This window comes from Phallusia mammillata, chromosome 2, assembly GCF_965637545.1.
Source record: "Phallusia mammillata chromosome 2, kaPhaMamm4.hap1.1, whole genome shotgun sequence".
Taxonomy (NCBI): domain Eukaryota; kingdom Metazoa; phylum Chordata; class Ascidiacea; order Phlebobranchia; family Ascidiidae; genus Phallusia; species Phallusia mammillata.
In genome coordinates, this window is record NC_137253.1 from 28,792,839 (window position 1) to 28,817,414 (window position 24,576).

A 24,576-nucleotide genomic window follows, 5' to 3' on the forward strand; every position below is an offset into this window, starting at 1 on the left:
CGAAAATAAAAATCCAGTTTAAGATATCTCTCATTGGATTAAAGCGAAACTTCCAGAAACGCACATTGCAGAAAAACAACACGAGTCTTGGCTGCTTGTAACTTTTTTTGGCTTTTTTAGTTTGCATGAACGTTTAAGGAATAAAACGGTTATGATTACAAACAATATTTACTTCTTTCTTAAAAAGGAAAGTGTTTAAAGCAAATAAAAATTAAACAAAGTTACAATACAGGTGATAAGAAAGCTATTTAATTTGCAGAAACAAAATTTCTACTTTCGGTATTTAAGAAATCATTCTCTACTTTCGGTATTTAAGAAGATTTTGTACCACTGTTCTTCAAAACATTGTGTGTCTACTAACTGGCTGTTTACACCAAGCGACATCCATTTGCAATGGTAAGATATAGATTGCATACCTATTGATTGGTTAATTATACATGTAAAATTTATTTTTATGGTTAGAGTGAGCAACTTAAAAACCAGGGCAACCAAGCACTTAGGGATGGAAAAGTTAAAGAGGCCATTGGATATTATTCAAAGGTATTTGTTATGCATTTTTTTGTGTTCTGAGGTGAGTGAATCCTTCTAATCTGTTTTTATATTGCTGTCTTTTTACAGGCCATTGAAGCTGATCCAAAGAACCATGTCCTGTACAGTAACCGATCAGCAGCATATGCCAAAGATGAGGATTACCTGGCAGCCTTAAAAGATGCTGAAACAGTCATTGAAATCAAACAAGATTGGCCCAAAGTGAGTATTTGCCACAAGATGTTCAACATTCATAAAATCTTTTAATGCACCTGTAATGTTTTCAACTAAAATCCTCTTTAATCTTTTGCTGTATTTTTACAATTTTAGGGTTATTCAAGAAAAGGCTCAGCCCTGGAGTTTTTAAACCGATATGAAGAAGCAAAAATGTGCTATGAGGAGGGTCTTAAACACGATCCAAATAATGAACAGTTCAAAAGTGGAATTACCCAGTGTGAAAGTCACTTAACAGGTTATATATGTTACAAACTACAGGCATGCAGGTTTATTTTGTTGGCTTGCAAAAGTCAAGCTGTTTAATGACAGAGATAAATTTTGTTTTCACTGTTTTAAAATGTGAGGATTAAACTACACAAAATACTGCAAAATTTGCTAATGTATCGCATAATGAGACATTGTTACATGTGATAAAGGGTTTCTGTGTCAACAAACTAGTTGTAGTAGGCCAGAAGCTAAAAGTTTGTGAATGGCTGCTACTAGCATAAAGTTGGTTTTACTGTTTGATGAAAACGGTGTATGGCCTGTATGATAAGCTAATGAATTTCAATAATCCACAACAAACAAGGTTGGAATACATGGGTTGCAACATGGTTTATGGAACTCGGAGGGGGACATGGTTTTTTAATAAACCCAAAAGGTGTTTGTCCTAAAAATAGTAAATCAAACTTAACAGTATGCCACTTTGTTGAAATGCCAACTTCAGCTATGAATGATTGGTTTTTGACCTACTTTATGTATCTTTAGGTCCTGCAGGCAGCCAACCAATGAATCCATTTAGTGACCTTAAAGGAATAACAGAGAAACTGAGAAATAACACAAAGACAAAAGACTTCTTTAAGGACCCAAGCTACTTGAGGATGTTGGAAGACCTGCATAGAGATCCCAAATGTATTTCCCAGTAAGTAGTTTAGTGGGTAAAATACCTGACAGATTTAACGAAAACAGTTTGCAAGCCAAAACATACGTTGTATGGTATGTTGTTACATTTCACAACCCACACAGTACCTTTTTGGTTTTCAAAGAATGACATTACTATCATAGAGAAAAGAAATATGTAGAAATTTGTATTTCAATAAGCTACTGAAAAGAAGGAATTTACCAAAACTCTTTTAGTTTTTGGGTGATCCAGTCCTCTTAACAAGAATTTATTTGCATTCAAGACAAAAAAAACATGAAAAAGAAAAAAAAATGCATGAATAAAAAGCAAAATGTTCATTAATGCCATGTCCAGGAATTTCTGGACATCTGATAGACAAGTACTTAACCTTAGTTAATTCTATTTTGCTCAAAGAAAATTTAGGTAGCGCACTTGCACTAAAATATCAACCCTGAACTAGCTGCACAGTTCCTTATCTCCCTAATTTACAATGGTGCAAACTTATACCTTTTTTGATATTTTTTAGAAAACTTGGAGATCCAAGATTTCAAACCACTCTCAGTGCCATATTGGGATTTGACTTTGAAATGGCAAATGGAAGTCGTGATGAACCAATGGACACCAGCCCGGCTCCATCAAACAAACCAGAGAAAAAAGCAAAACCAGAAAAGCCAAAACTAAGCAATAATGAAGAAGCTGTAAGTGTGTCGGCAAATTTAATAGTTAAATAGTAACCTTACTAATTTGCTCTTCCAGGTAATTGACACAAGGGTTATACACAGGGTTGTCATACTGTCCTTATTTCTAAGATTTGTCCTTTTTTTAAGGGCAATGTCTTGCAAAAATTTATTGTCATTATTTGCAAGAAATATCCCAGTTTTTAATTAAGTCTAATTTTTTTTAGTTTTACCACTGCAGCGTTTAGGATTCATTTCACCTAAATATTATTTGCTTGGCAACGCATATCAATGATCTAAGAGCGGTTTGTGACATCACAGACAAAACTATAAGATATGAATTATGCGCAAACAATTGCTTTCATTGTTAATTGTGGTGAAATAAAAAGCTTTGAACCTGCAAAAAAGAGTTTAAAGACTTAACCTCTTGAAGGTCAACGAAAAAAGCGCCTTCAACCATTAAAGAACCCAAGACTTTGGTTTGGATAGAGCCGGCCTAGAGTGTTAATAGAGTGGTGTATAGCTTGCAGTATCAAGGTCTTTTAAAGCATTTTGACATCCAAGGGCGCATGTGACCCGCGGCTTCAAGTTCAAAAATTGGCCCGGGACAAACTTTGAGTTGGAGACCCCTGATTTATGTATATGGCAATCCTGGTTAAATAAATTGTATTTATACTAATTAATTTGCTAAAACTAAACAAAACGGTTACTTAAACTTAACATACCATGCTATTTTTTTGTCAATTTAAGTTATCCTAAAAACCAGTTTAAGTTATCCTAAAAAATCATTTGCATCTAATTGTAGGCCTTGGAGGAAAAAGCATTGGGTAATGCTGCATACAAAATGAAAGACTTTGAAGAAGCATTAAAACATTACCAAAAGGCTTGTGAACTGGACCCCAAAAACATGACCTTCCTCACAAACATCGCAGCTGTATACTTTGAGCAAAATGAAATGGAGAAATGCCGGGAAGTATGTCAGAAGGCTGTGGATGTAGGAAGGGAAAATCGTGCTGAATATGCACAAGTTGCAAAGTAAAGTCAATAAACAGTTATTATATAGCAAACTATTTGCATAGACTTTTCTTTGTTCAACCAGCAAATATGTACATGTCCTCGAGATTTCAGCTCCTATACAGCGCCTTCATCAGGGTAATGTCAGTTACAAGAGAAAGACACTGGCGCAAAGCGGCGTATGCCATGGGTAGCTGACATTACCCTGATGAAGACGTCCCACATGTGGGGCGTCAAAACGTCAGGTGACTTGTTCATTTTGCTGGATGAACAAAAAATTCAATCTAAATATGTCTGGTAACAACACACATTAAAACTATGTCCAGTTTTTTTTCATACCTTGCTGAATTTGTGGTTACACTGTTTTATGTGTATTATAGTCAATGTTTTTTTTACTGCAATGTATGCCTTTTTGCTTAGTTTAAGTTGTCTGGTAGTGAGTTCAGTTGTTTAATTGGAGAACTGTTTATATCTTTATCCTTTTTGGTAGAGCATTCGGCCGCATTGGAAACTCTTATCTCAAAGAAAAGGATTACAAAAATGCAATTTTTTACTACAACAAATCCCTCAGTGAAAATCGAACTAAGGACACACTCACCAAGCTTCAGCAATGCGAAAAAGCTATTGCAGATGCTGAAAGACTTGCCTACATTAATCCAGAACTTGCTCTAGAGGAAAAGGCCAAAGGGAATGAACTGTACAAAAAAGGTAGACAGTTGTACTAAATTGGCTTTTTTGTGCCAATTTTTTTGTATGCAATGCAACTAAACACGGTTTATTGACAGAAGTGCAATAATCTAGAATCATTTGTAGTACAAACAAAATTGAACAATATTGGCAAAGTTTTTAATTTAAGAGACATTTTTATGGGTCCCCTTCCTTGAAGGGGACACATCTTGATTTTACTCGATTTCTTTTTTTCTTTTTTTTTCTTTTTTTTTTTTCTTCCCTGAAGTTTGTCCACCCCTTTTTGCCCTGAAATGTTTGATGGATTTGGATGAAACTTTCACAGATGGTAGATATAGTTGTGTAGATGTGCCATCTGCTTCGTTTGTCATGATAACCCCAGTATTTACCCCGCTAGCCCCCAAAATGTAAAATGTGGTTTGTGCGCACCACAAACGTTAGTTTTGTGTGATGTTATAAAGGCAACTACATATGGTACTGATGTTTAAGGATTGCTTGGTGAACGTGTTTGCGGATAGCAGTCAAGGGGGTTGTTCACAGCCTTGTGACGTCACAAGTCATTACGGTTGTTGGTTAAAACGCCGTTGTAAAAGACGGTGACTAATATGGGACCCAATATAAAATAAGTGAAGGAATTATATTGCCGTTTTAGAATACGATTTAGTGTATGGACAATGGCAAAATGTGCTAAGCCACCCCTCTAGTTTAATCCATGTTTTTGCAACAAAGGATTTGATTTATAAGATCAATGTACAATTTTGAAATCTTTCTTTTGCAGGCAAATATCCAGAGGCCTTGAAATGTTATTCTGAGGCGATTAAACGGGACCCAGACAATGCAGCGTTGTACTCAAACCGTGCTGCTTGCTACATGAAACTTCTGGAGTTCCGAATCGCCCTGAAAGATTGTGATGAATGTGTGAAAAAGGATCCACAGTTTAGTAAGTATAAGGTTATGTGTGTTCAACAATGATTTTACTTCAAAGGTTTAAATCAGAAAAAAAGCTGCCTGGATTAATCAACACAAGCATTATTACAAGTGTATTTTTATCCTAAAATTGGCTTTTTAACTTAGTTATTTCATCTTAAATTGAATACAAATGAACAAAAAGGACTTAGGGAGTAAAATGCTTTGTACAGTAATATAACCAGTTCCTTAAACATAGGCATATAAATCATTTCCCTATTGCCATTATGCCACTAAAAATTATAAGTGACAAAAAATCACACTTGTGTATGCATTATTTCCCATGTTTTGGCACAGCAACCCTTTTCAGGCTCCTGTTTCCTATGACATTATCAGTTGTTGTTTCCTATTTTAAACTAAATTGTTCTGTTGCGACTTAGTTAAAGGTCATGTTAGAAGAGGTGGTGTACTAGAAGCTATGAAGGAATTTTCACGAGCAACTGATGCTTACCAGAAAGCTCTTGATATCGACCCAAACAACTCTGAAGCATCTGATGGAATGAGGCGATGCCTACATGTAAGGAAATTTTTAATATAATGATCTACACAGCTGGTTGGACTGACCTGAGAAATGATACCAAATGAGCACAAGAAGCAAGGGGTATGAGAAAAAACAGCCCATTTGAAACCATGACTGTTGCATTGCCTTTAGCTCATGGCTGAAATTTAGATCACAACTTACAAGTAAAATTTGATTTTAACTAGTCTTGTCATATACAGACGAATTTGGTTAACGACATAACCAGTTTGCAAGCTTTTTTGTACCTTTAACCTCATTGTGTATTAAGACAAGATAAGTTTTGGATCAAATGACTGCGGCGAGATTTACCATCCCCATGCAATTAAATAGATTATGTGAATAATATGCATGCCATGAACTGCAATCGTATATAGGACTACTCCATCCAAAAATGAATTGAGTTCGAGAGTTTGTTAATAGTTTGACTCTAAATCATAGCACAAGTGCTGACTCGCCGAGGAGCTACTCTTAAACTTTTTAGTAGAACATCTGATTCAATTTTGTATCAGGGTGATTACAAGAATCGAAACAATCCGGAAGAAGTACAGAAGCGAGCGATGAATGATCCTGAAGTGATGAGGATTATGAAAGATCCTGCCATGAAGATGATCCTAGATCAGATCCAAAATGACCCAAGAGCCTTGCAAGAGTAAGATTACCAAATTCACAGTTAAAAAATACAGCTTAAGCTTACATAACATTTGTTTTATCAGGCATTTAAAAAATCCCGAGGTTGCCCGCAACATCCAAAAACTCCTAGACGTTGGAATTCTCTCTGTGCGCTGATTTACGTCATAATAGGCACCTATGACGCCAGTTATGATTTGATGACGTTTTCGATGGACAAGCGGCGGTCTGTACGACTCGCAACCTGTATTATTATTGTGTTATTGTTGCTAGTTAAGTAAAAAATTCCAGTTTGCAAAACAAGATGCTACTGTTGTGGGATCTTAATTGCCAATTTTTGTCTTTGATGTTGGTTGGATATTGAATCTACTTACATTGGTGAAAAAGCCCATTTTGAAGTGTTTCATCGCGTTCTTGTTGGCGAGCACAAGCTTTACGTGTACAAGTTGTACAAATCTTGTCAAAACTGCTGAATTAATGTTGAGGCCTCAAATCATCACCAACAGTTCCAACTCTGCCTTGTGAAATATTCTTTGCTTGTTATGGAAGACGTCAGTATAATTATTTGCTGTTCACAATAAAATCACCTGACTGCTTGTGTCAGTTTGCAAACTCCTACTGGACTTGTAACTAATTCACTCTTTCCACAAAATTAGCGTGTCCTACATCACTTCTGCAGAATTCGTAAAAAAATAGTTTCTGATTTTGTTCGGGTTATTGTTTGTGGACATTACCAACTTTTGTCTAAAGAATTTTTTTAATCAGAGACCTAACCTTCTTTAGGTAACTAGTATTTTTGGCTGGCACACTCGAAATCAAATCTAACTTGTTCATGACTGGATATAATAAGAGCAGGGATGAAGCATACAACTATTTCAGGTTGGCCTTTGTGGCGGGTTGGTAACTTTCAGACAGTCACATCTCACAAAAGGTTGAGGCCAGAGCTTTTTATACACTTGCCATAATTAGGAAAACTATTTGCTTTCGTTCGTTTACTTACCGGCCAATTGGAAATGACCAGCGTAAATATGTTCGGCGAGGCGAGTCAACTAACTCTTTTGTAACGCCCGCTCTGGCCATAGTGCAAAATAAACACGAAATAAGTACTGTCCAAGTCTTCAGTGCCAGGTTGGGCCCGACACGTGAGGCAAAAGGCGCCAAACTTGCAAGTTTCAGTTGGGAAATTCGTTCATAAAACTACGAGGAATTTAAGCAGGTCTCGTAAAAACTCTGCTATGTATCTTACAAAGCAAGTTGGCGCGAGAACAGCCAATAAAAACAAGGTTTGTGAACTTATACACGAATCGGTTACAGATGAACAAGTAAAAATTTGTGAAAAGTTATCCTGTTAAGCACAAAGATGACGATTTTGTCCCGATATATAAGTTTGTAGTTACTCACACCAGGTTTAGGTCACTAAAATTGCCACACTACTGATAGACAAAGTTGCGTAGTGCATCTTGTGGTCATTAGAAGGTTTTAGACTCGTTTGAAAACAATTATATCAGAACAAGGAACAGTCGACCTGGAAAATATGTAGAAAAAAAGCTTAGGCTGCTGGAATCATGATAGATTTCGTTCTAAAACCCCAGTTTTACACTATTTAGGCGTAGGATTTCCAGGCAGTGAGGCAGAACATTCCAGCTCAAACAGAGCGTATCGCTATGTGTGACATCACAGAGAGACAATTTTGCCTAAGATGCCGCCCTGTGCAAGACGTTACTCAGATAGTCTTGTGTTACCGCTAAGGCAGTTAACTCCTTCGTTTAGTTACATTACAGCGTTTTTGCAGCCACCAGTTCCTCTTGTCAATGTACGTTAAATGAAGGCTGTAGTTTTCACTGGGGTCCGGCCGTCTGATATTAAAATGAGTTGGGTTGCTTTAGAAGTGAAATTTATCTGACAGAAGTATTTTGTCATGTAAAAGTAAACACGCCCTGCAAATGCAATTGATTGCTAGCGGCAATGCAGTCATACCAGTCAGGCGCTTTTTTGCAGCCAAACAAGCCGGCGAAAGACATTCGAAATGAAGCCAAGTCCCCTGCGGCATAATTCGCAAACAAAACTTTTGTTGAAAGGGTTCGAATTTAAGTGTATACGCCATGCAATAGAACTGTTTTTACAAAGCAATGGTTTGGCAGATTTACAGTTAGTAAGTTATGAAAGATTTCAGATGGGCCACCCAGTTGTTTGTGCATTTAACTTAACGCGTGGCGTTGCCGAAAAGATAGCAATCGGTTGTTGACTGTGCTGGAATCGTTTAATCCGGTGGTTCCAGCTTTTTTAGCACTTCATTTTGACGCCCAGTAACTCGGTTCCTCTTTGCGTACTTGTCAATTGGTTTGAAAAAAATGACTGTTTGCTTTGCAATATATTTCTATTTCACGTGTTTAACTTATTAACGAAGTTTTTGGCAAATTTTAGGATAAGTATGATCTTTTTCTATGTTACTTTTTATTTTAAACATGAGTTTTGTTTTCCACATAAAACGCAAGGCTGACTTTAAAATTGACTTTACATGCTAGAGTAGCCAAGGATGCGAACTTTCGTTTTCATATTAAGGACAGTTGGTGTAACAGCACTCAAAGAACGGTTGTAAATGTGGAATTTTTGGTAAACTATTCTTTGCATCCATAAATCGAATCTTAATGGCGATTTGGCCTTTTGTCGTCTAGTTGTAAAGTCCAGATGACAACATTGAGTTGTAAAGTGAAGTTATTTTATATGCTGCGACAAATTCACGAGCAAATTGTGGCATTGAAAAGGGTGGAACGTTTTTTATCTACGAATTCGCAGAGGTTGATAGTCATCAAATAAAATGTTAACATTTACGTTTTCTTACAACCTCTAAAATGCGTTTTAAATGTGACGAGTATAATACTAAATATCTAATTTGAGGTATTGGTAGGCCTACCTATTAAGAAGCGACAGCAATAACAGACTGACTGAACTGCCTAGCGATGCTTCACAAATTTCAAATGCCGAGTGGTACAGCCCTTTATCAGACCAGAATATACCTAAGGGTGCCAATGTCTTTTTTTATTTGACCTGGTATATTTATGTCGGGCAATTTTCCACTTACATTGCATATCGCACGAAAAACACAGCCAGTTTGTAATGCAACGTCATTGCAGATTTTAACGATAATCTTTTGGTAATCTGAGATTGTGTCGAAGTGCATGATGCGTAGCGAAGTTCTATCTATCTTGGGTATCAGCTAAACCACCAAGTCTCAATAATAAACAAAGCACTGAGGCAGCCAGCTGACAAGACCAGATTTAGGCAGTTGTGTTAATTTTTCTGTTGTGTAAGGCTGGAAATGTATTTCTGTTTTTGGCGTTTTTGTAGCATTTGTTTGTATTTATAAAGTTAGCTAAAATGGATTAGTAAAGAACAACTTTTTTTATTATTTGGTAACGATTTTACCGCATTACAACAACGTTAGACTAAAGTTATTACGATTGCAAGTTTTTGAAGTCAAAAAGTTTATCCAAAAGATGCGGCTAAACGTTTAAAGCTACGAAACAGTTACTTGTACATGTAGTTCAACCTACTATTGAGCCGTTTGCTTTCCACAGGACCGGTCTGGCTATTAATAGTAGACTGACTGACACCGTTGTGACAAAAATATCTGCTGACGTCACCCGTTTTATGTGCAGTCAAGCATGTCGTTTTTCAGCAAACTCAAAAAGCTGCAATGTTTGGGAGGCTCTGAAGAACCCCGACCAGGTAACTTGTATGTAACCCTTGTGGTTATAAAAAGTTATCAAAAATTTAGATGATTTTAGATGACAATAATATTAAAGTGTGGGGGCACAAATGAAAGTGAATTAGAAAGTTTATTGTATTAAATGTTATGTAACAATCAGTCGCTATTTTCAGGAACTGTTTTGGTAAACATAACCACCACATCTACACATTTCCTGGTGAAAGTTTATTGCAAATGAAAGTCCCCTAACAACAAAAACATTAAATTACAGAGTATTAAGGTTTGCTATGTTAATGTACATGATGCAATTTGAGGCTTAGGATGTCAAAACAATCTGCTTTCAGTTTCAAAATAATCCGATTCTGGGAGGTTTACCAATATCAAGCTTGGCCTGCCGCTAACATTGGAATGCGAGTCAATTACACGAGCCAGTCTGTTTTATTAAACCACGATTTGACCTCTTGTTATCCCCGAATACAGTTAAACCACAGGCTTTCAGCGAGATATGCGGTTTGAGGCCAAGTCTTTTTAAAGCCGATGTTCTCTGAAACTGTCGCAGTTGGCCTGCTGAGAAATTCTTCGAATCTTCTGTTTTAAGTTTTCGCAGCAAAAAATTAGAGCCAGTTTTTGCGTGTAAAGCATGGCTACGTTTCGACAATTTCTTTTGTCATCATCAGGTTGTAAGAAATAAAACCACAGAAGGCAAGAAACTGTCGAAATGCAGTCATGCTCTTTAAACGTAAATACTGGTTCTGTTTTTTTTACTCCGGAAATCTTCCATCGCCGTGTTCATAACATAGCAAAATTTCGTCGTTGTAAAAACAAATTATTCGTGGTAAATTTATTTCATCCAGGTGATTACTTTGTAGCAGGTTTATCGTGGTAATTTTATTGCGGGCAATTACATCGTGGTAATTACATCGCCAAACTTTCATCGCAACAATTTCAAATATATTCTAAACTAAAGCGAAACAGTTTTTGGTCGTTGGGAGGAACGACATAATGTTTTTCATTAACTTAAATCTACTGGAATAAGGTTTACAATCTTCATTCACCTAGCAACTTATAAGTTCGAATACGGTAATGCACGACCGCCAATACATACATTTTAATACACATGTGCACGGCCGCAAAAATCCGTTTTAAAGCCGCAAGTTCTACAACCTTGTTTAAATCGTATGCTGACTTTCTCCTTTTCAATCCTGGAAAACGAAACTCTTACATCAGTGACGTAACACTGTCTTGTGTTTCGGTACAAGACAAAACAATGGACATAGATACGATTACAATGACATTTGTTATCTCGAATGGCGGGATTGTTGTCATGAGGTGCCAGTCATTTGCTGTTCTGTCTGCTGTAGTATACACAAGTCTTAAGTTTGTAGCTGATAAACCACTGTAGAATGGGTAGAAAAAGCAAAAGTTCGACATTTTCTATGCTTTGTTGTCGCTCGGCAGACGCATACGATGTAAAACATGACTCAGGTAAATGGAATTTAGAAGTGTTGGTAACGGAATATTGCTTCAAAATCATTTGATCTGTAACTTTCTGTGGGTAACAAACATTTGAATAGTGATCCTAAGAGGCAATAAAAACCAATATTGTAGTGTCTGATCTTTGTTTTGCTTCTGTTTGGGTATGCGATATGTACGTTACTTGACATTTTGGACTGCGGTTTTACTGTATATTATGTATCTCTAACAGTTCTATTATAAACTGCTCAGGTGGCCATAAATGGCTTTAGCACATTTTGAATGTATACGTAAAAATACAATTATTGAAAAAAAAAAAGAATACAAATATTGTAACACACACGTAATATGTGTTTACTTAACAACATGGTCCTGCAGAAACATAATTATATGTTAATTACAAAGTTATATAAATATGCAAAGCTTTTTCTATTCTCATTTGGCCGAAGCTATTGCCGCTTCTTTTACAGTACAACATGGGCCTAAAATGCCCTTTTTGTGTCATGTGTCTCTGTTAAATACCATTTCAACATAACACTATATTTATCACGTTTCTTGAAACCTTTTTAGATAAACCGTTGGACCTGAAAACGGTAGATTGCGATTGGGTGAAAGATGAAAACCGGTTGGCTCACCACACCAATGACTTCGATACACCTCTTCTTGTGCTGCGAAGAGGCCAGACCTTTCTAGTAAAGATGAAATTTCAACGCAAGTTCCATAAGCAGGCCGACAAAGCCTTTATCGAGCTTAATCTCGGTATGTACGGGATTATGGTGTTTTTGTATGAAACTGCCTTGGGGATGATATGTTTGAATATAATTTCCTAGAATTAACGACATACTTTTTCGATTGTGCATGAAGGCCGTATACTACTGTTAACTAAACAGGAAACGCAACACATTTCTGTAAATTCGTATTTGAAAGCCAGAGTTGGTGTGGAATTTAGTTTTACATCGAATTCAGGCTTTAACAAGAATTCGAGGCCTAATTGTTTGATTTTGTAAAAGAATGCTTTATTTCCTGTCAAATATGATGAAAAACTTTAATTATATAATAGTGCGTATGACAGTTCAAATGCAAACGTAACATATTGTTTTGAAGACTTTTCAGTAACAATAAAATTGTAACTTTATTCTTTCATGCGTGGATATTGAAATTAGGCACTTAGTATTTGTCCCCAATAAAAACGAAACATCTTGGATAATTCATTGTGTATAACCAAAACTAATTCAAATTCCACTCATACTTCAGCTTCAGGATATTCATCGTAATTCTGATCGTAATAACATTGATACCGCTGGTCTAGGTTGTTATCTCGTAATGGTTATTGACATAACCTTTCGGGACACTATGTCACTGACCAACTGCTGGTATTTACATGTCTGGCCACTAGGGAACTAGCAGTAGTGACCACTGGTCAGTGGAAACTGGACTGCAACTTAGCTGTATACAAACAACCACCCTATACTATAACGATGGTGCTGCAGTTGTATTAAAAGCAGTAAATCTTGTCATGGTTTTGCGCCAATAGTCGCGTTCTACAAGTCTAATTGCCTAGAGATAATGGTTCGTTTGTAAAGTATCCCCTTTTTTGTTTGGTGTCAAGCGATATTGGGTATTTATAGTGTAAAAAATAGTGCAAAACTTTATGCAACTATTTTTAATTTACATGTGTTGTTAAACCGCAATTAATAAACATATTTTTTAACTTCCAATGGGCAGTAAGCCACGATTTTATTCATAGAAAGAGTGATATACTAACGGTACCAAGTAATTCAAAGTACACAACAAAACCTTTTTAGTATTTTTACCCCACCTTGTGCTTATTTTAATAAACGTACAAAGGCATAGTTTTTAATCCTTATTTCGTCTCGTTACCAGGTGCAAACCCACAGTTGACGTCAGCAAAGATACGATGCCCTCTAGTGGATACACTCAATGATAGGAAATGGGGAATGAAGATAATTGAAGAGGATCACGAAACATTTTTGGTCACTTTTAAAGTCAATATCCCTCCGAACGTACCCATTGGACAGTGAGCAAACTTTTTCCGCAATTGGTCACTTTTCAGACAAACCATACGTTTTTCGTTGCGTTTTTATTTAAATTCCATTTTTATTTATATTCCATTCCATTAAGCCGATAATTGACAAGTAAGCTGCATACAGTGCACACTGTTTCGACCTATAAAGGTGTCATTAGTGCGACTGGTGACAAGACATGGGCCGTATTGACCACTAATGAATACATTATATTTCTAACTACTCGTTTTTTTCTGAATTGCTCTTACAACCAGATACAAAGCAGTTGTTGAGTTCACGAGTCACTTGGCAGACGACCAAGTTATCACAACACGTGACAAGGAGCCTGACGTCATCATACTTTTCAACGCCTGGTGTAAAGGTATGTCACGTGATAAACGTTCCCTGGTGTTCAGATCAGTAGTATCCAAAGGAGATTTGAATCGTTTTTGAATCAGTTTGAGAAGCCCGTTTAGGCCCGAAAATCCATTTGATATGCATATACATTAAAGACTAGTTAAAGAAGGTATACATAATATAGTACAGGATATAAAAAGAAGACATTTACAGCAGTGGACAATACTAGTCGATGGCTTACACTAGACCAGTGGTTCTCAACCTTTTTTGCTATGCGACCCACTTCAGAAATTTTCTAAACACAACGCGACCCCTTTACACACACAAGAAGTTTAACTACCAGAATGAGATTGTGTTCATCACACATTTGCAATCTAACGTGGCTGCAATAGTTAGGCGTTTTGCTGTACTCAAGAAAAACCTTAAAATTGTGCTTGTGGCTCATTTTCACTAACCATTTTACTATTTCGTGTTTTTTATGTTAAGAAAAGCCCAAAACCGCAATTATAGAAGTATACAATCGCAAATATTGTTCGGCCCGTTCTAGGTCAAACGGTCGTGGGAGTTACTATATGCTAAACAGAAGTCACAGGGAAAGTTTTTATGATACAGATAAAATAATTCCGTGTTGAGTTGCGTCTTCGCGACCCCCTCAAAAGTGCTTGGCAACCCCTTTGGGGGTCGCGACCCCAGGTTGAGAAACACTGCACTAGACGTTTTAGGGTTGTTGGGCATTATGTTTAGTTTAGCAACTTGGTACTTGGTAATGTGAAGTCTGGCCCGAATCAAGCCCGTTTGTGACAACAAAAACTCAATCCCAGCCCAGCGCGAAAAGCCTCGCCCCGATTTGCAACTCTCAGCTAAAACAATTTACGAAACTCTCGGAATCACGTGTAGTGAAAATTAAGTTATTCGACAGAGTTTGAAAATGATTAAAATACTTTTAGTTGGGATTTGATGCTTATTAACGGCTTACCCCAAATTGCTACACAGACGACGCAGTTTACATGGAGAGCGATAAAGAGAGAACAGAATATGTGATGAACGATCTTGGAATTGTCTACAGGGGGAACAGTGCTTGGATTTCACCGAAGAAGTGGAACTTTGGGCAGGTTGGTAACTTGATACTGACATGTAATCGAATATACCTATGTTCTAGGGATAAACCGATACGACCTTTTAAAGCTGATACCAGTACCGATTATCGGCTAACAACGCCAACATGGAAATTTAAAGCCGATATTACATTTTGAAAAAAAGTCAGACAACTATCAGCTTTAGATAGCTACATTGTATAAAAAATCTGATATTACGTGAGGGTCTTTGAAGACGCACGTTTGTGCTTTAAATTTAATGCGAGTATAAACGAGCACAAACGTTTTATAGAGTAGCACACCCAGAGAACCTACAAGTTTTTTTTCATCTTATTTGCTGCAAAACCAATCAGTGGCAATGCCTAAAGTAGATATGAGTCTCCATTGCATCAATAAAAATAATCCAATTTCGAACTTAAAGGCCTTCTGATGTTCCACTCATGGCGATACTGATAAAGTTAAATGCCAAAAAATCGGTCAATTGTTTTTGTACATTTGGTTCACATAATTAATTTAACGTTAATTTGCAGTATTAGTTTTGTTTTTCTGTTCAGAAAGAAACTAAACTTGAAGTGCTGTGTCTGTCAGCTTGCTCTGAAATTGCGAACCTAAAACTTGAAAGCTTATTGGGCAATTTTGTTGATGCATTGTTTTTTTATGCTTAGTTTGAAGAGAACGTACTGGAATGTTGTCTTTCACTTTTGGACAAAGACAAACGAGTGAAAGCAAAACCTGCCAAGTTCGCACAGAAGAAGGGCGACCCCGTGTGGGTGACTCGACTCATCTCTGCTGTCGTAAGTAGGCACTAAACGCAGTTCTTTACAAAAGGCAAGCATTTGTCGAAATGGTGGGAAGGAGTTTGACCGAATGGTCTCAAGCGCCAGTCCCATTTACATATAAGCCTTGATCGGAATTCGACCCGGAAGCGTCCTGGGTTCGAACCCCGTGGAAAAAATCGTCCAAATGGTTAAAAGCGCTTGGCCTATATACACATATAAAAACCAGTGATGCACTGTTTTGCAAATGTTTCGGTTTTGGCCCGAACTTTTGAAAAAACTCGTTTTTTGTTCTCTGAATTGTCGTAGGTTTGAACCAGAGTTGTCTGGCCCGAAATTAGATTAGATCTCGAACGTATGTAAGCGGGCCCGAAATTGGAGCACATAATAATAAAGTGTTCTTCAAAAAAAATAAATTTTTTTTCTACATTTCTAGGTTAACTCACAAGACGATGACGGTGTATTGGAAGGTAATTGGTCGGGTGATTATGCTGGGGGAGTAGCGCCCACCAAATGGAATGGCAGTGTGGAAATTCTGCAACAATATTTACAAACCGGGCGACCCGTGTCCTACGGTCAATGTTGGGTTTTCTCCGGAGTTGTAACAACAGTTTTAAGATGTCTAGGTATGTTTCTCAGATTGTGTCGTGTTTATGTAAGGAACAGCCGTTCGAAAAATCGTCATGGTTTTTGGACACATTTGTTTTCTTTTCTTTTTACTTTCTAACGCGGGTTTTAAATCCAATTTTGCCAAGAAGTTGTTTTTCAATTAGTTTGAAATTTAACTGCATGATAATCTGGTATATTTTCTTTTTCTTTCAGGTGTGGTATTTTGAATATTTTAAACTCCCATGTCTGTGCGCTCTAGCTTTTGCTTTTAGTTGACCCATCTGTTTATCCGCACACCCTGAAAACGTGAAATTTCGGTTTATAAGTACATGTAGAACCGTTGGATCTTAATTTTAACGAACGTAAAGTATCCCAGTTTCTGTAAGTCGAATTTTGGTCTTCTACATCGGATCTGTTTAACCTGGATGCATGGTGAACCCTACGGTCCATCAAAACAGGCTCAGTGAACATTTCTTTATATTTTAGGAATCCCCACTCGCAGTATCACCAACTTCGCATCAGCTCACGACACCGAAGGTTCGATGACGATCGACAATTACGTCGACCAAAACGGAGACGAGATCGAGCTCGGGGGCGACAGCGTGTGGTCAGTGTAACCTGATTTGTGTGCACCGTTCAGACAAACTCAAAAGCAGTAGTCTCAAGTGTTTTGTGTAAATATTAAATGTTCAGTTCCGGTCTGTTACACCTTTTAAACCACCATTTCCGTCCAGCGATAGCTTCTGTTGAAACTTGCATCTTTAAACACAGTCAATTACCAAGTATTTGAAGTACCAGATTTTTTCTTGTGCTGTAATAGACTACTGAAAGATTGTAAGTCGGTCTGGGCATTTCGGTTTGGGCTTTGGTAACTTCAGCAAGTCTTTTTGGTTGATTTTGTCGTCTTTGTTAAAAAGAAACTCGGAATTTCCCTCATGGTGTGTTTATTATAGCTTTATCTTAAACTTGTTTAGAACAAAACGTTCCCTAAAATTGCAATCTGTTTTGTCTGTCAAATACACAATTGTTTGCCAGTAGTTAATGACCATTATTGTGAGCAATGCGATTTTACCATTAGTTGCATTTTAAATATTCGCCGTTTCGCGATTAAGGGTTTTAATGGTATCATAACTTTACTGACACTACTTCATTTTTATGCAGGAACTTTCATGTATGGAACGAATCATGGATGAAGAGAGAAGACTTGCCTCCAGGTTACGGGGGTTGGCAAGCTATTGACGCAACACCACAAGAGATAAGCCTTGGATTGTATCAGACCGGCCCAGCGCCTGTAACGGCTGTTAAGAGCGGTATATGTTTATTAAGCTAAACCGATATACGTACACTTTTCACACCGGCCTTATTTTTAAGATTTGTCCTGATTGTCATGGACAACATCTTAGAAAATTAGATAAACTTCATTGCTATTAAATTTCTGTATTTTTGTTTTTGTCTTAGTTACAATAACGTGACATCATTTCGTTTATCTCACTGTAGATCATATCTACGTTATAGAAAAGCGAAACAACTCACTAAAAGAAATATTAGGACATTAATGTAGCAAGTTAGTCGACAAAGCCAAATTTAAATTTAGGGTTCTGAATTGTTTTAGCATATTGCTGTCAGTTGAAAAAAATAAAATACTTAGATTTGACATCCTTGATGTGGAATAGTTCTACATTGTATCTCTGTGGCATTAAAATAGTTGTGTACACTTCATTTTAGGTTTTTCAATGTATGATGCGAATCGTTTTATGACCTCTAGTTGTGTGCTTTGTTAGTATTTGATTTTTTTTCTCGTCACAGGGGAAATTTATCTCGGTTTCGAAACTGGTTTTGTTTTTGCCGAAGTCAACTCGGACCGTGTAAACTGGATCGTAGAACAAGACGAAGCAGGCGATTACGCCATAACCAGTAAGTGTTGGTTTACTAGAAAGTTCTTTTGCGAACAAATATTTTTTTAGCTTTTTGATTTTGAAAATGAAGTGGTAAAATCAGTTATAAAAAACAGGTTTATAATGCTAACATGCGCAAAACTGATAAAAAGTATATTACCTTTAAAAAAAACTCATATTACGGTAAAATCACATAGTTTTTACATTTCAATTTTCTTTTTTTATCAATAAAGTCAAAAAACAAACTAACTTTACCTAATTCGAAAACAGGTGTTGGAAAACGTTACCTCAGCTCTGTAGGAAAATTCATCAGCACCAAAGCTGTGGGAAGTGACGAACGTAATGACGTCACTGCGACTTACAAGCACCCTGAAGGTACAGCGGAGGAGAGGACGGCATTTAAACGAGCTTACGCGTTCGGGAGTCATCCGGAATACCAGGACGGATTTCTGGCGGTGGAGGAAGAAGGAAAGGGATTGACATTAGGTACTGAACAAATTGGAATTAAGTGTAAGGTGCAATTGCAATATGTGTCAGTATGAATTGCCTACACCTAGACCAGTGGTTCTTAACCTTTTTTCCTTGCTGCACCCCCAAATCACCAACCAATTTTCGCACCCCCCTGGATTTTTGTATGTGTATATTATAGACGTAACCAACCTTAATGATTCAGCATCCCCGCACCCCCTGGGTAGAGTTCTCTCTGGTTAAGAACCCCTGACCTAGACTGAAGCATTTAGATTTTTTATTAAGAAGAATCCGGTTAATTGCATGACCTGTTTGTCAACTTTTTTATGCAATAAACGGATTTTATGATAATCTGAACAATTTTCTTAACAAATCGCCAGAGTTGGGTTTACAATCTATTGACTTAAACTGATTATGCGATAATCTGTACAATTAAAAAATGGCTACATTTTAGATTTACAATCTATATGTAATTAAACGTATTATGTGAGTAAGCGGATTCGTTTGTACTGCGTTTATTTCTTGACAAGATGTCGTGCGCATTTTGGCTAAAAGACGAAATTTTTGATAAACGCTTAACATTATGCAACGTAATGTTAAGTGAAGTTAAATATGAGGTGAAAAATATAAATTTCAAGCTAATGAAGTAACTAATGTTCAACACTAGCAAAATAGTCTTTTGCTGATATGCGCTTTTTCTCTTACTCACATAACTTTTACATTGATTTATTTACATTATATTCTTTCACTTATGAGCAGATTTTGAAACCACTCCGTCGGCGAATCTACGAAACGGGGACGGTTTTTCGGTTCTGATCAAAGCTCGCAACGACACAAGCGAAGCAGCCACCGTCGACATCTCGGCTGTTCTGCACTCAACACAATATACCGGAGAAAAGAAAAGATTCATCAAAAGGCAGCGATTCTCGTCGGTCCCAGTCCCGGGAAATGAAAGTAAATTAACACTGTGTTTTACGCTTGCGGAGTTTGTTAAATTTGGATATACTGAAATGGTTTACGAAATGCACATTAGTGGCGCCTAAAACATCACGAAATACCAATAAATATTAACAAACTAAAAGCAATATTACAAAAAATAAACATTCAATGCAAAAATGAACACCCTAAAGATTTTTCACAAATCGTGAAAAACGCTTTCTAATTGAACAATTAATATATACTGCTAATACCCATGATGAAACTGTATTTGAATTACGTTTTGCCTAAATCCAAATACATAAACCTAAAAAACTTGCATCACAAACTTTTAACGATCCATTAATATTTGACTTTCAGGATATTAGACAAAATATGTAAGTTTCAACTGATGTATAAGTTATAGTATAACCCAGGTAAACTTTTTCAATGGTTTATCCCCGTGTCTAGTTTGATAGTGGCTGTGTTACATTCGGGTGATGTTACGATATCGAGTGTTGTTTTTTTCGCCGATTTTAGAAAATTCACCAACATATGCTTGGAGTTAATTGACAAGATGATATGCATACGATTTTTCATTTCGCTTTTTACCTCAGTTTACCTTTTAGGTAAACAGGGTGCATTAGTTCGTCACAAGAACTTTAGGGGTGCACCAAACCCAAAAAGGTTGAAGAGAACTGATCTAAAGCATTGTTACTTTAATCTTTTTAGGCACACCAGTAACCTATAGGTTGGTTTTAGGAACAAAAAGGATTGAAATTAGGTTGTTTATAGCTAGGGATGTTCAAAGTAGAATATCGAATCCAGTTAGATTCGAATCTATTTTTGCCGTTTATATCGGGTAATTGGAACCGATATAAATGTGTGCTCTCGCCGTTGGTAAAAATGTAAACACATGCGTTACGGTTTTACGTCGATGCCCGGTCATTGTACCAGTTGCAAAAGACGGCAAGTGACTCGTCGCTGTCAAATCAGGGAGCGCTATACAACGCCAAGTCACGAGTCACTATAACAACGCCGTAACGACGGTAGTGCATTTGAAGCATAATTAACGATTAGCGCACTAGTTACGCATCTGATCACGTCATTACGTATATGCCATTAAACGAAGTACCCTCGACGTTCTGCAACGTGTTACCAGCAACTAATTGATTTCCGACTTTGACAACAAAAAACGTTTAACGGTCATGGCGTTAGGTAGTGATTGGAAGCATGGGATTGTCTGTTAATATCGCAAAACAGTAAAGGAGTCCCAAACACATGACGATTGGGTCAAACGTAAAAATGTAGTGAGTAAACGATGCAAAGTTCATATTTTGTGTTGCAAAATCGCAGGTAGTTGATTTGAAATTGAAATAATTAATCACCCAATTTCCAAACTTGGTTTGCTAGGGTGCCTGTTTTTGCAGTTGTTTTAGGTTAACAAACGTTACATATTTGGCTGCTAGGGAGTCTATGTCAGTCCTCTACCACCATACAAATCAAATTACCTCAGCATGCTTACAACATATTCACTTCTACTGAAGGCAATAAAAATCACTGAATAAAATTGTTATAATTATTTTTTAACCTTATGTTAATTTTTCTGGCTTTGTGGATTTTGGGGCATTTAGTTTCAATGCAGTTGTGCAAAGATTTTTGCCAGGGTTTTTCTTTGTTTTGGTTGGTTCTTTTTTACATTCTAAATGAAGAATATGTTTTATAATGTATTAAACTGTTCTACTTTAGTTGTTGTCAAGATTAATGATTGCACAGTCAAAAATAAGGGTCAAAAATAATGTAAGAATTGGATTCGATATTCTAGATTCGAAACAATTATTCTAGAATACTCAGCTATTTTACTTTGAACATCCCTATTTATAGCGTTGCATAGCATTTTGTTGACAAATTTTAAAACATGACTTTCCTGACGAAATTTGTCACGGCAAACGAAAGTTTTCTCACAAAAAAATTGTCACGGAAACTTGTAGTAAGGGCCGAGTGGTCAGCACAACCGCGAAATACAGATTTCTGCTGCTGCAAATTATTTTTTAAACAAATCCTAATGTGACATCACAATATGTTTTATGACGCAGCTGTGTCACGCGAGTTTGCGGTGATGTTTAGCGATTACGACGGAAAGTTGGTTGGACTGAACTCAATGAGAATGAGCGTCGTCGCGAAAGTGAAGGAAACAAAAAAGTTGTTCGCTGACCGATTCGAATTCCGACTGGACAATAAGGAAGCAATTGATATTAAGGTATGTAGATATTGTATAGGATTGTGTATGTGGACAATGATGTTTTTTTAATTGCTTGATGAGGTTTTATCGTTTGTATGTGAGTATGTCGAAAACGTTTTACATTTTTGGCACATTAGCCAACTAAATTTGTTTTTGACAAACACTGAACTGAAAAACTAGTGATGTTACAAACCGAATATTCAGCCGGAACCGAATCTTTTTCGAACACGAACATCGATGTCTACTGTTTTAAAATTTTTACATTTTATCGTCATAAATTTCAAATTTACATCAAAATATGAGCTAATATCTATTTCCACGAAATGGGAGAGTTTTCTCACATATGATCACATAGAACATGTTTTTTACGTTCAACACTTGCTGTAAGTTAAAAAAATATGTTTTTTTAGTTGGACAAGGACAAACTTCGTGTTGGCAAAGAACACTCGGTTGTGGTGAATTTGACCAATCCGCTACCGGTACGACTTACCAACGTCACAATTACACTCGAAGGTCCAGGGATAAGCTCGCCACTGATTCGAAAACTCAAGTAAGTATTCGTTTTCATTGTCCTGGCATACAGACGCCACTTCCAGCCTGAACTATACATAAGTGAGCAGTAAACCTCAATCCATCAATCCAGGCCCGTTTGGACCACACAAAAATTGTCAGGATTAGGCGAAGATCCGGATTAACCGATACCAGTTAGTTAAAGCTTTACCACATTACAAATCTTTGTACCTCAAATTTTGTCCGGATTAGGCGAAGATCCAGACTAACCGAATCTGGTTTAACGGAGGTTCAACACACGACCTGGGGATTTTAGTTTTGTCCCGTTCCTGAACAATAAAAGCGAAATGTATTTTGGGACTGCTTGAGTGGCTTTTAGGTACCTTCGCACTATATTCATGAAAGAGGATCACACATTGCTCATAATAAATACTCACAGGAATGCCTAGCATTGCGTTATAAATACTTCCACTTGCGGCTATTTGTATGAGTTGACTGTTGATGTAGACTGTTTTGACCAATCACAACAGGTTAAAACAAGTATATTTATTATGTTTTAGCCGTAGTGTGGTAGCTGGTGGGACGGCCCAAATGACCTTCATGATTCAGCCTAAAAAAGTCGGACGAAGGGCGCTTCTAGTGGACGTCGATGCCAAGCAGGTCAAGGATATTAAAAGTCACCTTGAAGTCGACGTGGTTGAAAGTGTCCAGTGATAAATCAAACGAAGAAATCAATCAAACGAATACGACATTTCGGTTCTTGCCTGGTTTTATGGGACAATTTAAAACCGAGGCATGAAAGGAAATTGGTTTTGAAGATATTCAGTCAAACATATCCCACCAGTCTCCAAGCATATGTTATTTTAAGTGAATAAAATGCATGTTGACAATGAACAAATCATGTATTCTTTCGTTTACTAATTCATTTTCTTTACTGTTATTTCATTCTTAATTATGTTACCCAACCCTTAAAAGCCTATTTTATTGAGTGAATATTTCTGAAACAAGGGTTTCACACAAAAGACGCATGTGGGTATAGTTTGTTTCCATCAATTAGTTCTTTGTTAATTACTCGTTTTTTGTGTCATACCGTTTAATACGCATCAACTGATTGTGCTTGTTGTTGTACATGCTATAGGTCAGACTAGCCAGCGGATTCAAAATTTGAGCCCGAACCCGAAAGTACAAGCCGAAATTCAAAGCCCAAAAGTTAATAAAATTGCGGCACAAATGATGTGATGTCAGGCCAGAATCAAGCCCGTCCTATCCTAACTTAAACCCGAATGCGACTAAAAGTCCTAGGCAGATTCACAACTCTACAAAATGATCGAATTTCAAATGGTATTGTAAAGATTTTTAAATTCCTTTTTGGGTGACCCACAAAAATAGGCACATTAAGTCTAGTGGTCGAAAGTATATAAAAGCAGACCTGTTATGTATCTGAATTTTCGCTGAACTAAAATTGAGGGTGCCAACTTCTGCAGTAAAGAAGGCAGTGCATTTCCATATAGTGCATGTTAGCAAACCTGGGTATAATTAACACCGAAAATCATTGGGTACTTTTATGTCAAACAGGGTACATTCGTAGGGACTTCCCGTATTTTTTCTGGGTGATTGATACCCAAACCAATTTGGGTATCGTACTTACCAAATTTTCGTTTTTGGGTATAATGGGACCCTCAACATTGTGGGGTAAACACTACCCAAATAAAAAACTGGTTCTAGCCTCGAAGAAAAATCCGGTTTTCGGTGCGTTTTCTGGCTATAGCCTTTCCCTTGTTTCGATTTTCGGGGTTCAAAAAATCCGGTTTTCGGTAGTTTTTCCTCGGAATATTTCCGTTTAAACCGGAATCAAAAACCCGAAATTTTGACCCGATTTTCGAAAAAACCATAAGGCTATGTAGCCTTTCCCTTTTTTCGAATTTCGTGGATGAAAAAATCGAAGAAAAATCCGGTTTTCGGTGGGTTTTCACCGGAATATTCCAGTTTCAAACTGGTTCTCGCCGGTTTTAGCCTCCCACCGAACCTTCAAACCGGTTTAAACCGGAATCGAAAACCCGAAATTTTGACCCGATTTTCGAAAAAACCCTAAGGTTATAGCCTTTCCCTTTTTTCGATTTTCGTGGATCAAAAAATCGAAGAAAAATCCGGTTTTCGGTGGGTTTCACCGGAATATTCCAGTTTCAAACTGTTTCTCGCCGGTTTTAGCCTCCTACCGAACCTTTAAACCGAAATCGAAAACCCGAAATTTTGACCCGATTTTCGAAAAAACCCTATGGCTATAACCTTTCCCTTTTTTCGATTTTCGTGGATCAAAAAATCGAAGAAAAATCCGGTTTTCGGTGGGTTTTCACCGGAATATCCCAGT

At 37.1% G+C, this 24,576-nt stretch overlaps 2 protein-coding genes across 4 annotated transcripts; both read left to right on the top strand.

Moving 5' to 3' along the window:
* The first annotated feature begins 222 nt into the window (after nucleotides 1-222).
* Nucleotides 223-6,748, top strand: LOC145212523 (stress-induced-phosphoprotein 1-like). Of its 2 annotated transcripts, none has more exons than XM_080080676.1 (12): nucleotides 223-396; nucleotides 463-540; nucleotides 619-750; nucleotides 859-1,000; nucleotides 1,513-1,666; nucleotides 2,172-2,343; nucleotides 3,128-3,357; nucleotides 3,827-4,044; nucleotides 4,802-4,963; nucleotides 5,370-5,506; nucleotides 6,031-6,158; nucleotides 6,223-6,748. In XM_080080676.1, exons 1-12 carry the CDS (start codon nucleotides 394-396, stop codon nucleotides 6,293-6,295), a joined length of 1,629 nt encoding a protein of 542 aa, XP_079936802.1. In that variant the 5' UTR covers nucleotides 223-393; the 3' UTR covers nucleotides 6,296-6,748. The 2 variants fall into 2 exon arrangements, with proteins under 2 accessions (XP_079936802.1, XP_079936801.1); XM_080080675.1 differs by having other exon boundaries at nucleotides 224-396; nucleotides 6,019-6,158.
* A 2,943-nt stretch (nucleotides 6,749-9,691) lies between these two features.
* LOC145213371 (protein-glutamine gamma-glutamyltransferase K-like) lies at nucleotides 9,692-23,324 on the top strand. 2 transcript variants are annotated; one of them, XM_080081620.1, is made up of 15 exons: nucleotides 9,692-9,865; nucleotides 11,889-12,077; nucleotides 13,203-13,356; nucleotides 13,618-13,724; nucleotides 14,693-14,811; nucleotides 15,459-15,587; nucleotides 16,006-16,195; nucleotides 16,665-16,785; nucleotides 17,340-17,488; nucleotides 17,985-18,092; nucleotides 18,344-18,559; nucleotides 19,301-19,495; nucleotides 21,553-21,716; nucleotides 22,109-22,248; nucleotides 22,769-23,324. In XM_080081620.1, exons 1-15 carry the CDS (start codon nucleotides 9,802-9,804, stop codon nucleotides 22,920-22,922), a joined length of 2,199 nt encoding a protein of 732 aa, XP_079937746.1. In that variant the 5' UTR covers nucleotides 9,692-9,801; the 3' UTR covers nucleotides 22,923-23,324. The 2 variants fall into 2 exon arrangements, with proteins under 2 accessions (XP_079937746.1, XP_079937743.1); XM_080081617.1 differs by lacking the exon at nucleotides 9,692-9,865 and adding an exon at nucleotides 11,167-11,330.
* Nucleotides 23,325-24,576: the final 1,252 nt, after the last annotated feature.

Excerpts from the sequence above, each read along its gene's own strand:
- LOC145213371 (XM_080081617.1), top strand. The coding sequence starts at position 11,249 with ATGGGTAGAAAAAGCAAAAGTTCGACATTTTCTATGCTTTGTTGTCGC. Across the intron at positions 16,786-17,339 it reads CTCGGGGGCGACAGCGTGTG|GAACTTTCATGTATGGAACG; the intron begins GTCAGTGTAACC and ends ATTTTTATGCAG. Across the intron at positions 17,489-17,984 it reads TGTAACGGCTGTTAAGAGCG|GGGAAATTTATCTCGGTTTC; the intron begins GTATATGTTTAT and ends TTCTCGTCACAG.
- LOC145212523 (XM_080080675.1), top strand. Across the intron at positions 3,358-3,826 it reads GAATATGCACAAGTTGCAAA|AGCATTCGGCCGCATTGGAA; the intron begins GTAAAGTCAATA and ends CCTTTTTGGTAG. Across the intron at positions 4,045-4,801 it reads GAATGAACTGTACAAAAAAG|GCAAATATCCAGAGGCCTTG; the intron begins GTAGACAGTTGT and ends TTTCTTTTGCAG.